The sequence below is a fragment of the Rutidosis leptorrhynchoides genome, chromosome 1, assembly GCF_046630445.1.
Source record: "Rutidosis leptorrhynchoides isolate AG116_Rl617_1_P2 chromosome 1, CSIRO_AGI_Rlap_v1, whole genome shotgun sequence".
NCBI lineage: Eukaryota > Viridiplantae > Streptophyta > Magnoliopsida > Asterales > Asteraceae > Rutidosis > Rutidosis leptorrhynchoides.
In genome coordinates this window covers 94333167-94350697 of record NC_092333.1, presented here as the reverse complement: position 1 = coordinate 94350697, position 17531 = coordinate 94333167, and the positions used below count along the sequence as shown (strand labels likewise).

Genomic DNA, 17531 nt, shown 5'->3' with positions numbered 1-17531 from the left:
TAGTAGATCACGTAGATCCAAAAGTTGTTCATGAAGTTGGTCTAGCAGGGACCAAAAAGTAGATCACGCAGATCCAAAAGTTGTTCATAAGCTTGATCTCACATGGACCAATTAGTAGATCACGTAGATCCAAAAGTTGTTCATAGTTTGCCCCAAAGACAAGTTGTGTTTATACTTGTCGGTTAGGGACTTAGTCGGACATAGCCGGGTATAGCATAGTTTAACAGTTGGTATTTGTGTCTAGCGTGTAAAACAGTTATAAAAGTTGTGCATGTATTCTCAGCCCAAAAATGTAAAGAGTAAAAGGGAATCAAATAAACTCACGAAAAATCAGTTTTAGTATTTGTATTCATTTTATAAAAACAGTTATAAAAGTAGCGCATGTATTCTCAGCCCAAAAATATAGATAAAAAGGGAACTGTGAAAACTCACCTTAAATAGCAGTTGAAGTATTCCTTGAAAGGAATGAAATGAATGAAAATAAGTGACCGGGATCTCAACCTAGAGATAGAATGTACGATCAGATGTTGTCTAATAGACATAAGTATGGTATGAAATGAAGACTCCAAGCATGGCAAGCAATCATCATCAAAGCAGCAGATATACAGCGGAAGCAATATTTAAGTATCTGAGAATAAACATGCTTAAAGTGTCAACACAAAGGTTGAGTGAGTTCATAGGTTTGTCATAAATAATGATTTCAGTAATAGTGTTAGACCACAAGATTTTTGTTCATAAGCTTGGTCTCGCAAGGACCAATTAGTAGATCTCGCAGATCCAAAAGTTATTCATAACCTTGGTCTCACATGGACCAATTAGTAGATCACGCAGATCCAAAAGTTATTCATAAGTTTGGTCTCACATGGACCAATTAGTAGATCACGCAGATCCAAAAGTTATTCATAAGCTTGGTCTCACAGGGAACAATTAGTAGATCACGTAGATCCAAAAGTTGTTCATAAAGTTGGTCTAGCAGGGACCAAAAAGTAGATCACGCAGATCCAAAAGTTGTTCATAAGCTTGATCTCATATGGACCAATTAGCAGATCACGTAGATCCAAAAGTTGTTCATAGTTTGCCCCAAAGACAAGTTGTGTTTATACTTGTTGGTTAGGGACTTAGTCGGACATAGCCGGGTATAGCATAGTTTAATAGTTGGTACTTGTGTCTAGCGTGTAAAACAGTTATAAAAGTTGTGCATGTATTCCCAGCCCAAAAATGTAAAGAGTAAAAGGGAATCAAATAAATTCATGAAAAATTAGTTTTAGTATTTGTATTCATTTCATAAAAACAGTTATAAAAGTAGCGCATGTATTCTCAGCCCAAAAATATAGATAAAAAGGGAACTGTGAAAACTCACCTTAAATAGCAGTTGAAGTATTCCTTGAAAGGAATGAAATGAATGAAAATAAGTGACCAGGATCTCAACCTAGAGATAGAATGTACGATCAGATGTTGTCTAATAGACATAAGTATGGTAACTATACCAATGATAATGGTTTTCTGAAAGAAATTCTATTTTCGGAAAGGTTATTATCTATGGAAATTTTCCACTTTTAGTAACTTTCCAATTATAGAAAGTCCAGGTTATAATCTTTAACACGACGTTGTACGACAATCTCAAATCTCGTTGCTATCATACAAGTCACTTGAATGATCAGTTGTTACCGGTTGGCCCAGGATCTCTTGATCAAAATCTATGTTTGGCATTCGAGATCCACAAGCGTCCCATAATGGTACCAAGGATCACCCTAGGCTTTAAGTAGCGTTGAGGTTCATATATAGTGCACGTTATCTTGATTATAACTTTGGTGATAATAACGATAGTAATAATAATAATAATTGAAAATGGAAACATCACTCACGTATCAATATTGTGAAAATTACATCCCTTTTAGCTATGAAAAGAATATAAATAAATATATATATCTATACATATATAAGTACGTGTCATTATGCTGACGTGTCAACTTCTCATTAATTTTGCTACATGTCATTCTATCGTTTTTCCCATCTATTTAATGATTATCTCAAATAAGGAAAGTATTCATATTCTAAATAAAATACAATTATTTTAAATATTAAACTAAATAAATAAAATAATATAAATATAAAAATGGAAGTAACAGGGGCAATAGAACTTTACTTTTGACATTAACAAAAATATAAAATATAAATAATGATATATATTAAATAAATAAATAAACAAAATAATATAAATATAAAAGTTAATATTGTTTAATCATATTCTAAGTACAATACAATTACTTAAATATTAAATCTGACAATATTATTATTGGCTATTAGCGGGTATACACATAAAAAAATAGTAAACAAGATCTGCGTCCTAATACGTAAGACTATATTTGAGCATAAATTAAACTCCACAACATAAATATGTGTGTGAAATATACGAAAAATAAATGAATAAACCTTAAATAAAATTAGGTATATAACTTAATTTAAATAATCAATCAAATATTTATACTAAATACAAAGTATGATATTTAAATATTTTAACACACGTGCTCATAAAACATATCACTATATATCCAAGAAATTTTGCGACATCGAATGGAAACAACTGATTGTTGTATTGTAATTGTATTCAACAATCAATACTAACGTTTACGATACTAATGTTTTCAATACCTCATACTCATCTAATCATACATTATATGAAGTGTGTGCTTTACTAACGTTATCGTATACAATGTTTTTGATAGTAATGATTTCGATACAAATGTTATCGGTGATAAATAATTTTTTTTGTTATAATTGTATTATACACATTTGATGAGTATCAATACTAACGTTATCGTATACTAATTTATACAAGTGTCGTGCAACGCACGGGTTCATAAAACTAGTAAATATATATAATCCAGCGAGGGTTATAAATTAGCGGGTTATAAACTAGTTATAACTAGTTTTTCAACCCTCGCTTCACGCCGGGGTTCGGTTTCCAATGTATTTTATTATGTTTATTTTGCAAAATTATTTCGTGGCTAACGATGATGTCGTTGAAGCGCAACTCGAGTTGAACGAAAAGGTATAAACCATCAAAGATTTAGATGTTATCTTAAATTAACAATGTATGTGTATTTCCGCGTTTCACTATGGAGTTGTTGACTTTTTAAAATTTAACGCAATTAACTCGTTATCTTATATTAACACTCCGTATGATTTAAGAATAGAATATTTACTGAGTAATATAAAAAAATACTAAATATATTTTTAAAAATAATAATAAGACCCATATGTATATGTTGTTAATAGATGAAAATAGTTACGGAGCCCATGAGGAAAAAATCAACGTGTATGAAATGTGGACTCAAATATTTAGCTTTTTTTAAAAAGCGTCCGTTTTGCGTATAGTTAGTATAACAACCCGAAAATTTTATGAATAAATGGTTATAAAAAGATATGTAAATATACATGTGTGTGTGTATATACATCATTTACAATCATTATTATTATCAGTATTATAATAATTATTATTAATAATTACCATTATCATTAATATAATTACTAATATATTATTAATATTATTAATATTAGTATTAATACTTAACATTAATATTAAAATAATAAAATATCATTATTATTAATTATTATTATTATTTTTATTGTTATATTAATATTATTATCATTATTTTTATTATTTATTATTAAAACTATATCATTATTAACATTTTGATTATTAATATCAATAACATAATTTATATTATTCTCATTATTAGTATTAAGAATATTATCATTACTAATATTATTATCATTATTTTAGTATTAGTAATATCATTATTATTATTATTATTATTATTATTATTATTATTATTATTATTATTATTATTATTATTATTATTATTATTATTATTATTATTATTATTATTATTATTATTATTATTAAGTATTATCATTAAGGTTATTATTAGTAATATCATTATGATTAAAATTATTATTATTATTATTATTATCATTATAAGACTAATTAATAGTATTATCATCATTGTTATTACTAGTATTATTATTATTATTAAAACTATTATTATTATTATCATTTTAAATATTATTATTATTATGATTAATATTATTATTATTATTATTATTATTATTTTGAAAACAACACAAATTATTATTATTTTCATTAATATTAGTATTAGTATCACTTTTGTAACTATTAGTAATATTATTATTATTATTATTATTATTATTATTAAACAAAACTATCATTTTTAACATAAGTGTAATTATCATTATTAATATTGTTATTATTAAAATTATTATCGTTATTATCATTTTTACAAAAATTATCATTTCTAATAAAACTATCATTTTATTAAAATTAACATTGTTATTAAACTTATAATTAAAATTTCATTTAGGTTATTATTATTATTATCGTAAAAAGATACAACTTTATATATATACTTATTAATATTATCTTACTAAATAAATACTTGTTGTATAAAAATATATTCAAAACCTACAACAGAACTATATTTATATTTTTATAATGAACACTGCTTAATTAATAAGAATAAATATATTTAATGTACTATTTTTAAATAACATATAAAAATAACATATATATATATATATGTATATATATATATATATATATATATAATTGAAATAACAAATATATTACTATAAGTAATATATTATACACAAACTGGTTTGATTAACATTATATGTTCAATATACGTGTTAATATATAAATAATTGATATAGGTTCGTGAATCGAAGGTCAACTCTGCACTTGTTCAGTGCCATCATATGCATATATACTATAAACTATCGTATCGTATCGTGAGTTTCATTTGCTCCCTTTTTATCTATATTTTTGGGCTGAGAATAAATGCAATATTTTATAACGGATAGACACAAGTGCAAACTATTATGTGACCAACATGAGTACTTTTATTGTGTTGACATGTAACATGTTATTGTGTTCATATGAAACATGCAAAACCCTGCTTTGTAATATCATTAATTGCTAGATAATGAAGAGGCACACAGAATTATTATAAATAGTGCTATTGGGAGTAACGTCCCGCACTGTTGACCTCAGGTCAATTGGTGGTATAATAATGATCTCAAAAATTACATATGTATTGTCTCGGGGTAAAATCGTTTAGTTTTGATATTATACGCTCATGGCATACTTTTGATATACATGATATAACGTCTTTATTAAATCTTATGATCTATTACTATTACTGAAATCATTATTTATGGCAAACCTATGAACTCACTCAACCTAGTGTTGACTTTTTAAAGCATGTTTATTCTCAGGTACTTAAATATTGCTTTCGTTGTATATCTGCTGCTTTGATGATGATTGCTTACTATGCTTGGAGTCTTCATTATATATCATATCAATTAAAGACATTTAATGTTCTAAATACAATGTAATCTATTTATCTTCCACTGCAAAACTCAATAAAACGTCTCATATAGAGTCGTTCTCATTTATACAACTGTGATTTGATATAATTAGTCACAAATACCCCAGACCCTATTTGGGGGTGTCACAGATTGGTATCAGAGCAGGCTGTTGTAGAGAACCAGGATTGCATTTTATGTGTGCCTTATACAATTAGGTACCTTAGCAATGTAGGACTATAACTTTCCTTGACTATAGTGCCTTTAATTGTTAAATGCTACACTATACCTTAGAAACTATGCTTATTAAATTCTTTAATCTCCCTTAGAATGCCAAGCCAATCTAAGAACTTTGCTCACTTTCCTAAGTACTCTCCCATTTCGCCATCACATTTAAATGTGACACCGTTCTCGACATTGCTTTGTCATCTATTATGGTTTTGTGTATTACATATGTATTACATGAAATGTTAACCACTATTCTTGAAATCTCTACTATTCATATTCATTACTTTCAAAATCTTTGTTTTCTCATTATTTTTGATCATTGAATTTTCTTGACGGATGGCGTCTACGAAACTCTAGAATGGAAGGGTTTGGATTACCGATTTAAAGGATCCTATAGCTCAAGCCCCTAGACCTGAATAGGCCATTGCGAATTGAAAGTCTTTAATCGAAAGTTTATCTGATTACATACTTGTCATTTTTAAATCTCGACACGTCATACTGCCATTATTGCATAAACGGAATATAGACACATCATTTCTTATCATATCTTATCATATCTATCCCAATAGACTTTGTTTAACACTTTTCCTAAATTTTATCCGTAAATTACGGAAATCTTTTTGCTATATACGTATTCAAGGAGACGAATATATCATTCAGTATCCAACACCCCTTTCATACCAAACCCTATTCCAAACACATAATATGGATTCCTCGAACTCCTCGAGCTCCAATGGCAGCGTAACCGGAACAAACGAACCAATCAGTCATCATCTATTCTGGATGAATTGGGGATAGGTTCGTAGTCGACTTAATCAATGGAGACAAGAAGAAGGTGATCTCTTCCACCAACCGAATTCACCTCTTGGTGAAGAACCTGAAGCGCTTACCGGCGAACCAATCCGGAACACCATTTTCACCCTCATTTCCAGGATATCCCGCCACGAATATATAATATCTAAAATTCTAGATCTTATTCTCCCCCTTGTTCCAACCTCCAATCATCCCGGAATAATAGAAGAAGTCAACGAGCTTCGCGCTCGAGTGGTGGCTCTGGAGAATATGGTGCGAATTCTACAAGCATCAGCAGCACCAGCAGCATAACCAGCACCACCAGTACCAGCAATACCGCCAACATCACCAAAACCGCAAGCACTAAAAGCACCAGCAGCATCACAAGCTCCGCAAACTCCGAAACTACTAAAGACAGCAACACCATAGATATCAAGGAATATTAGTAATAATGAGTTAAGATGTATTGACTCATTCTTCCCGAAGAATTATATATGTATACTTTTATATATATATATATGGTTGGAACAATAACAAATCTTTTCGTACTAAGCTATTACGTGTGAATCTTAACTAGTATGTACTACTTGGTTAATTCATATCACTAATATGCTATGATGTACATCCTTCATTAATGACTTAACAATCGTTAATCACCACTTCAGCACAATAAACTCCATTTCATAATAAACCAAGTGTATTAATCAAATACATGTTTGATCTTACACTCCTATTTTTGATGTACTCGAAACTTTCTAGAAAACATTATTCGTGCCTTGTGAAATTTCACAAGAATTTCACGAGCATCAACATCATATACCGAAGAATATCAATAACAATGAACGATGAAGTATTGATTCATAACTTCATTAGAGAAATATTTCACGAAGATTATGTAATCTCTAAAGTTTTGGAGATTATTTATTCTTGTTCCAACCTCAAATCAGATGAGACTAATATAATATTAACTCATTAAATCCATAATTTACATCCGAAGAAAATATATATGTGGGTATATATTCAAATTCTTTTGTACAAACTGTTAATTGTGAAAATATTTTAACGGGTAGGTAATACCCGAGAAATATTTATATCTCACATTAATATATTACATTGTACATTCTTCAATTCTGATTCTCATGAATTATATTCATTCGTATTCTGTGATGAATTATCACATCAAACTACCGAAACCATCATTCATTACTTTTGAGATTTGCAACATTTCTAGTTACATCCTACGCTTAAACACTTCAACTCCAAATCCTTGAAAACACCTTAGAACTAGCGATTCAGATTCGTTAACCTTAATAATACTGATGAAGCAGCAAAAGCTGTAGATGGTCTTAATGACCAGAAGCTTGATAATAAAGAATTATGTGTTGGAAATGCTCAATGGAAAATTTAGAACTGAAAAACGGATTGAGCAAAACATGAAGGAGGCTTTGGACAAATCACAAGGACTAAACCTATAAACAAAGAATCTAGATGATTCGATTTCTGAAGGAAATCACCGAAGATCTCTTTACGCATTCTAAATTTCTACAGAAGAATTTTCCTCGATTATAAAATCATCGTATCTTTCGTTATAAATATCCTCTATATCTCTGAAGATATTTTCATAACGATTATTGTCCGCAATTAATTATCTCTTTGCGATATCTTTATTACATCATAAATAAAATTGTTTTAGTTTCTATATTCTGTAAAATTCAAGTTTACATTATGAATGATTTCTGGAGAAGTGTTGGGAATTGAAGCATGAGTTAGTATAATATAATGACGTCAGGCCAACGTGATTATATTACAGTAAGTCATGCTGAGTTTCTAATGGAACGTGATAAAGGTTCACAGATCATACCCTCATCATGTACCATGTTACACGACTCTTACATTCTATTTAACCTCTAAACATATCAAGAAAATATATTTCTTGATGATTCGGTCTTTTTTCGGATATTCTGGTAATTTAACAAATCAAATCGTGCTATTACCTTTCCTTTCTACATTGTATATTATGATCATTTGAAACTCCATACCTACGAATTCTGGACCATTACTCGCTTTACTTAAAGTCGAGAAGAGAAAACAAGAGCATAGAGCTCCGACATATAAGGGAAAATATAAAGCCCGATAACAACACCGAAATTACAAATCGTGTATATCAATGCGTATAGCAATAGAAAGACACGGGAGAACTAAAAACACTATAAATCCAAGAGCATAGTAGAAGTAAACCGACTCTTCCGGCGACAGATGAAAAAGAAGAACGATAGATATAAAAGTCAGGACTATATCCAGAATTAGAACTGGATGGAGCATATTAATAAATCTTTTGGAAGTATGAATTGAGGAAGCAAGTATAGAAGTGGTGAAGATAATGAAACAGAAGAAGCTAATTTATAGCGAAATTCCATACACGACAATCAAGGCAATTCACCGCATTAAATCAAAGAAAATCTCAAATTCCTTAATTATCGGAGAATCAAATCTTATAGATTACAAAGATTTTTTTTAATTCCTTGAATTCCGGAAATCAACTTTAACCATGTCGAAAGTTAAGGCGAACATTTAAATTCCTCATTTCAATCTTTTACGATAGCTTCGTTTATACTCTTTCTATAATCGAATCGTTTTATCCATATTATTTAATGTCAATAAAACTCTAATTTTCAACTCATATTCACCATTCTTGCTGTAAAGAATGATGATCTCTATCAAATTTCATAACCGTGATTTTCACGAACTCCTCTCTATTTTGTCTACCCTAATATTGTGGCATAAACGCTCAAGGTTTAAATAAGCTCACTATTATTCATTTCATGTGTATTGAAATGCCTATATAGCGTCATCATCTCTTTCTGAGAAAACCTAATCAATGACACTCTTGTTAAATCCTTTAGATAACCTCCGCATTAATAATAAAGTGCACTTCGTAGAATTTATGGATCGTAAGATTTAAACGCTAGAAACAAACAATATTCTATCTGTTGAAATTCACGCAAGGCCCCGAGTATACCTGGGAACGTGAAAAACCAATTAAAACGAAAATATCCTCACCTGTTTATAAACAACGACGACTGATGGCAACAACTAAAATTTCGGGACAAAATTTCTTTTAACGGGTAGGTACTATAACAACCCGAAAATTTTCGACAAAATTTAAACCTAACTTTTATGTAATTACAACGATTCACGAATAACCGGTTATAAAAAGATATGTAAATATACATGTGTGTGTGTATATACATCATTTACAATCATTATTATTATCAGTATTATAATAATTATTATTAATAATTACCATTATCATTAATATAATTACTAATATATTATTAATATTATTAGTATTAGTATTAATACTTAACATTAATATTAAAATAATAAATTATCATTATTATTAATTATAATTATCATTTTATTGTCATATTAATATTATTATCATTATTTTTATTATTTATCATTAAAACTATATCATTATTAACATTTTGATTATTAATATCAATAACATAATTTATATTATTATCATTATTATTATTAAGAGTATTATCATTACTAATATTATTATCTTTATTTTAGTATTAGTAATATTATTATTATTATTATTATTATTATTATTATTATTATTATTATTATTATTATTATTATTATTATTATTATTATTATTATTATTAAGTATTATCATTAAGGTTATTATTAGTAATATCATTATGATTAAAATTATTATTATTATTATTATCATTATAAAACTAATTATTAGTATTATCATCATTGTTATTACTAGTATTAGTATTATTATTAAAACTATCATTATTATTATCATTTTAAATATTATTATTATTATGATTAATATTATTATTATTATTATTATTATTATTATTATTTTGAAAACAACACAAATTATTATTATTTTCATTAATATTAGTATTAGTATCACTTTTGTAACTATTAGTAATATTATTATTATTATTATTATTAAACAAAACTATCATTTTTAATATAAGTATAATTATCATTATTAGTATTGTTATTATTAAAATTATTATCGTTATTATCATTTTTACAAAAATTATCATTTCTAATAAAACTATCATTTTATTAAAAATTAACATTGTTATTAAAATTATAATTAAAATTTCATTTAGGTTATTATTATTATTATCGTAAAAATATACAAATTTATATTTATACTTATTAATATTATTTTACTAAATAAATACTCGTTGTATAAAAATATATTCAAAACCTACAACAGAACTATATTTATATTTTTATAATGAACACTGCTTAATTAATTATAATAAATATATTTAAAGTACTATTTTCAAATAACATATATATATATATATATATATATATATATATATATATATATATATATATATATATATATATATATATATATATATATATATATATATATATATATATATATATATATATATATATATATATATATATATATATATATAATTGAAATAACAAATATATTACTATAAGTAATATATTATACACAAACTGGTTTGATTAACATTATATGTTCAATATACGTGTTAATATATAAATAATTGATATAGGTTCGTGAATCGGAGGTCAACTCTGCACTTGTTCAGTGCCATCATATGCATATTTACTACAAACTATCGTATCGTATCGTGAGTTTCATTTGCTCCCTTTTTATCTATATTTTTGGGCTGAGAATAAATGCAATATTTTATAACGGATAGACACAAGTGCAAACTATTATGCGACCAACATGAGTACTTTTATTGTGTTGATATGAAACATGCAAAACTCTGCTTTGTAATATCATTAATTGCTAGATAATGAAGAGGCAAACAGAATTATTATAAATAGTGCTATTGGGAGTAACGTCCCGCACTGTTGACGTTAGGTTAATTGGTGGTATAATAATGATCTCGACAATTACATATGTATTGTCTCGGGGTTAAATTGTTTAGTTTTGATATTATACGCTCATGGCATACTTTTGATATACATGATATATCGTCTTTATTAAATCTTGTGATCTATTACTATTACTGAAATCATTATTTATGACAAACCTATGAACTCACTCAACCTAGTGTTGACTTTTTAAAGCATGTTTATTCTCAGGTACTTAAATATTGTTTCCGCTGTATATTTGCTGCTTTGATGATGATTGCTTGCTATGCTTGGAGTCTTCATTACCTATCATATCAATTAAAGACATTTAATGTTCTAAATACAATGTAATCTATTTATCTTCTGCTGCAAAACTCAATAAAACGTCTCATATAGAGTCGTTCTCATTTATACAACTGTGATTTGATATAATTAGTCACAAATACCCCAGACCCTATTTGGGGGTGTGACAGTTAGTGACATTGTGTTCGTATCTTTATTTCGAACTTAAAGATGATGTCGGAAAAATTTAACTCGTTGCGGGCGGGAAGATATGACCCGTTGAATATTTGATTGGAGTTTATTTAAGATTTTTTTTTAGAAAAATGTTGATTTAACACTTTACCCTCTGTTTGGGGGATTTTATTTTTTAAACAAAGTGTGGGGAGTTTTTTGGAAGGGGAAAAAATGTGAAAAGACGAAAACCCCTTAGTATTATTCATAACTTTTGTCTAATAGATAATATACTAATAATATAATAATCTGTAATAAATAATAATAAATTTTAATATAATTTTATACAATATAGTTTATCGTTAGGATCTTTATCCTTGAAAAACAAGTTTAATTTGGAAAACAAGATTAACATGAAAAAAAAAAAAAAAAAAAAAAAAAAAAAAAAAAAAACCTCACCTTGGCCCTTACGATCTTTATCCTTAGCCCAATAGCCGATTAAGGGAAATTTACACGCCACGGTTAAAGATCAATCGATTACAAACCCGAAATCGTTCGTTCCAGCCACAATCTTACGCTACCAAAGTACCATCTTCATCCTTATTTCATTCACCAAAACCCTAAATCGTTCGTTCCAGACTTTTCACATATTAAAATCGGGACAAGTTACAGGTACGTTCCTTCAATTCAATTCGTTTTAAACATCAAATCGATTTTACAAAACATAAAGTGTTCTGTTTCCATTGGAAGTAATGTTGAATTAATGATAATGAACTGTTACACAAGAAAATATCATCACAGAAGAAAATAAACAATTAACATACGTTTAAAAGTATATCATATGCATAACTTAAACACTTTGAGTGTGTCCTTTAATATTTAGCACTGTAATACGGATTCAATCATAATATCTGCATAAGTTAAATCATATGGACTCATATGCATAACTTAAAATACTTTCGGTGAGTCTTTTAATATCAGCACTTTAATATGGACTCAATGATATGCAATTAAGTAGATAATAAAATAGACTATTAACATTAACATATGATTTAAATGTATATCCTTTAAGCAACATGAGCAGGAACTGAAAGAATCAACTTCCAGCCCATTTGATAACCAACACGAATTGGGTCGGTGTCAACTGATACCCATAAAAACGACAGAATTTAAGATCATACACCCAATTTGATTTGCAATCTAGTGAACCCACAAAATATGTTGTAATTAACTATCTATCAACTATTTATAACTGTTATAATGCCTCAAGTAAAAGTAATCATTCCTTATAATAGAACAAATTACAGAAGTGTTTGTTGACCCCTACTCACCCTAACACTAAAATTATCAATACTCTAATAAAATATAAAACTCAAGAAGCACGAATCATTTGGTTGTGGTTTTAGTTATTGAAACAAATTGCATAAGACATTCACGATACACCATATAAATGATATCAAATATCAAACTAAAAGTGTGCTAGATGGACAGGAACACCAATATCTCTCAATCTTATTTTTTTGAAAATATGTTAATATCATCACTCATTAGAGCAAGACTAATAAAAAGGGTTTTTATACCACCAACTATCATCTCTAATTAAATTGTATCCCATCTATGTCTTTTTGGAACTAGCTTTTGATTTTTGGGGGAATTTTTTTTTTTTTTGGAAGTTGCACAAGAAGATCTACATTCTAAAGTAGGACATTGGTGCTGATCTTGTTTTTCATGCGTGTATCTGTTGACCGTTGACCTCCTGGATTATTATTATTGTTGATAATAATAATAATAATAATAATAATAATAATAATAATAATTTATTAGTTTTCTATTATATTATTAACAACTTGATTGATTCTTGCAGCAGAAAACATGCTAGATAAACAAAGCGAAGTCGAAGTTGAAAGCGAAGTCGAAAGCGAAGTCGATTGCGAAGTCGAAAGCGAAGTCGATAGCGAAGTCGATAGCGAAGCCGATAGCGAAGTCGATAGTGATAGCGGAAACATTCGGTTTGTTTTACAATGTTTCGGCGGGGGAGTACCCCTTAACACGGAGGTTTTTTGCAAGGAGTCTAGAGTGGTTCAACACCTTCTCAACGTTGGAAGTGACAGTAAGCCTATGTATTGCAAAAGGGAAATCATTAACAAGGTTATAGACTTTTGCGAGGGACGTGTATGTTCGAAGACAAGTTTTAAGGACTGTGCTATTGATGTTTTTAAAGTATGCCCCATTAAAAACAATTGACATGTTAAGAGGCAAATGGGTCAAAATCATACCCTCTAACAATATAATATGAGACTGACGAAAGAAAAGAGATTAATGTTCAATATAGTTACATAGCTTTTCGTAGTTACATGGGTAATAGAAATCCCTGTTCAATAAAATTTGGATAAATAATAATAAGAAAATGGAGGAGGTTTTTTTTACTGTGGTATTTCCCTTTTGCGTATAATACGGAGTAATATTTTTCAACACTGACCTGATGATTGGAACATGGTACTGGATCAAATTATAGACTCTTTGTTTGACTGCAATATTATCCTTTAAAATATTTATTTGACCAATTTGATCAAATTCATTACTTTTCTATTATTAATGACTTGTTTGATTGATTGTAGCAGACTACATGCGTTATAAAGAAGAACAAATAGCAACAAAGGATGCTGATTCATATAAACCAGGAGGTACGTACTTGCATACTTATTTTTTTTTCCTCATTCTTTCTTCAATTGATAAATTAATCCTAATTATTAAATATATATTTTCCGATAACTAACAATAACTTGATTGATGGTTGTAGCTGAAGAAGACAATTTTGACGACAATACTGGTATTGCTTGGTTATTAAAAGTGTCATTCGATGAATATAAAACCCTACCCTATGAACAACGGTGAGTTTACTATACTTGCATTACTCTACTCTTTTGGTAATTTTTTCATGGTTACTATTTTAATTTACATTATTATTACATATACATATATAAACCATATATTCCTAACTGTGTTATCCTTTCGAATTGGTATATTGTAGACGACTATGGCTAACAACACATTATCTTATAAACACTCGGTTAGTAAACTATCTATCTACCATCTATTGGTTTTTGTTATGTTTCCAGTTTTATCCAATTCTACAATATATATATATATATATATATATATATATATATATATATATATATATATATATATATATATATACACTTACCGTTTTCATTGTAGTGGTAGGGCCTACAAATATAGAAAAATAGATGAGGAAGAAGAACGTATATTGCGCAAGCGTCGTGAGGTGAGGGAGTATCTGAAGCAGATGGAGATTAAGTACCAGAAAGAGCGCCGGGACCTGTACAACAGGGGTGTGGAGATAATCGATGCATGCTGTTAGAAGGGTGAGAGGAAGTAAACCAGATAGTTGTTGCTTTTTCTGGTATTTTGCTTATCATCATCATCATGATATGATTAACTAAGCGCCATGGATGTGTTACTTGTCTTTTTCTTCTTCTTCATTTTTGATGAATGCTTAAAATAGAATGGTTTGTTTGAATTTTATTTGATGAATGCTTAAATAGAATGGTTTGTGTTTGAATTTTATTTGATGAATGTGTAAAACAAAATGGTAAGTTGGAACACCTTTATTAATTCTACCGATGCTTATTATAGGAGAACTGTTAAGAGCATGGTATTCATGTTATGAAGTATGTGTTGTTGTATGTGTTTATATACAAACATTAGTAGTCATATTCCGAGTTAGAAAAATGTGCTGGCCATATGTACTAATTGTATGGAAACTGGTCGGGTCTGTTTGGGTTTTTTACACAAACCCTTGTGTTTCAATATCTTTCACTGGCTTATCGATAACTGGTATTGATGATTTGTAGATACTGGAGTCGAATTTCCTCAAGGAATCTAGTTAAATTGCCAACAGTTCATAATCGATTCCCACCAAGGAATCTAGTTAAATTGCCAACAGTTCATAATCGATAATGTACTAGCAATGCTACGGCTATTTAATATTTATACAAGTTTCTGTTTTGGTGGATGTAAATTTCATTGTGTGGCCTATTTGCAACAAATTTGGTGGTGGTTTGAAGTAAATGGTGAGGTCGAGTTCCCGTTCCCTGTACGAACCTACAATCTGTTCTTCCGCCTGAAGTTAGGGTGGTCCGCCAGGCGGTTTGATCATCAGATTTGCATTTTTGAACACATTCATGGTCGGGATAAAAAGCCGGTGAGAATCTTTATCGAGTTGGTTGTTTTGTGGTTTAGGAATCGAAGGTGCCATCGAAGATAAAGTTTTCGATGGTATTTATCGATTTTACACATACTTAAGGAGTTAAGGTAGATTGTGTGTGGATTCTGTGCTTATTTGTCCAAAGTGAAGATGGGGTTTTTGATTGAATTTTGAGAAGGTTAAAAGCAGTTTTTTTTATGTGATAAAACCTCTGTTGTTTAGTATGATATTGATAAATAATTAAATTTAAGGTGTAATGTTTAGTATTTTTTCTTTATAAATGTAAGGCATAAAGTAATAATACACATTGGTGTATTTTTAGTCAATATGTTTAGGCTACAGTAGTTTGATTATAAAGAGTTGTAATTTTATTAGAATTAGAATTAAAATTATAATGTTGAAATCAAATATTAATAGAATAAAGTATTTCACATATGCATACTGTGTCTGCCTTATAATACTACCATGGATAATTTGCAAACAATATTTATAGTAACTGACAGCATGCTACAGCAGATATCATGTTTTTTTTACATATAAAGTTTTCTTTTAGCAATTAGACCATTTGTTATGGTGAAGGTTTTAAGATGTGACGTGGAGTGAGATTTTGCACTTTTTGAAAGAGAGAAAATTCTGAATGTGATGTGATAATGTTAAATTTGAAGGGTGTGTTATGCTTACTGTAAATATGAGTGATAAATATTAGTAAATTTTTTTTGAGTGATGTTATAAAATGTGTGTGAAAATTGGATATTAATATAAATATAAATAAAATATAAATAAAATGATAGTATGGATAAATAGTTGTTGAAATTTGATTGATTGGAGACAGCCTCCATCTTTGTTCGTCTCAATTGTAACTAACACCCCAATTTCGTTAAATCGCACGCTCCGTAACATGAGTTGGTAGGCGTTAAAAGTTGCCAGTTGGGATTTGATGCCAACCTCATGCTAGGTAACAACCGGTCTTAGACTATTCCGAACGCAATGTCAGTCATCCCACTTGGCAACTTTTTTAACGCCCTTGACGCCCTAGCGCGGCGTCAAAAGTTGACGCTCTGGGCGTCATTCGGAAATTCGACGGGAGAGTAAAGGTATGTCAAATTTGTTTCAGCCAATCTGATTTCGCCACATGTTTTCACATATTATTAATTAATATTTTTATACTCAACTACCAATAATATTTTACCACATCACCACCACAATATTCAACACTTAAACAACCCAACCCGTATTCAACCCGACTAATTTTTTTTATTTTTTTTTTAAAATAACAAACCATTAACGCGCCATTTAAATGGTTGCATCACGTAAACCATTCCATACCACCGGTTTAAACATACAACAAGTTTAATGTTTACATAAAGAGGCACAAAGGCCTAATAATCAAATGTTTACAAGTGCGACCCATTAAATGATAGTTTTAAGCCAAACAACACCCGAGCATGGTATGGGGCTAAACTACCCAAAACGCTAGGTCGACTTTCAAAAGCTCCTACTAGCAACCAACATGGGAATATCTAATTACCGGCAACCCATTTTCCCTTCTCCA

At 28.9% G+C, this 17531-nt stretch overlaps 1 protein-coding gene across 3 annotated transcripts in view; it reads left to right on the top strand.

Annotated features, from left to right (window-relative positions):
• The window catches only part of LOC139863111 (uncharacterized), a 220872-nt gene extending 205533 nt beyond the window's left edge, over nt 1-15339 (top strand). For all 3 annotated transcript variants that reach the window (XM_071851773.1, XM_071851760.1, XM_071851768.1), the window contains 3 exons: nt 14549-14639; nt 14780-14818; nt 14971-15339. In XM_071851773.1, the coding sequence (XP_071707874.1) occupies nt 14549-14639; nt 14780-14818; nt 14971-15133 (293 nt within the window). In that variant the 3' untranslated portion in view covers nt 15134-15339. The remainder of the gene's footprint in view (nt 1-14548; nt 14640-14779; nt 14819-14970) is intronic.
• The last annotated feature ends 2192 nt before the right edge of the window (nt 15340-17531 follow it).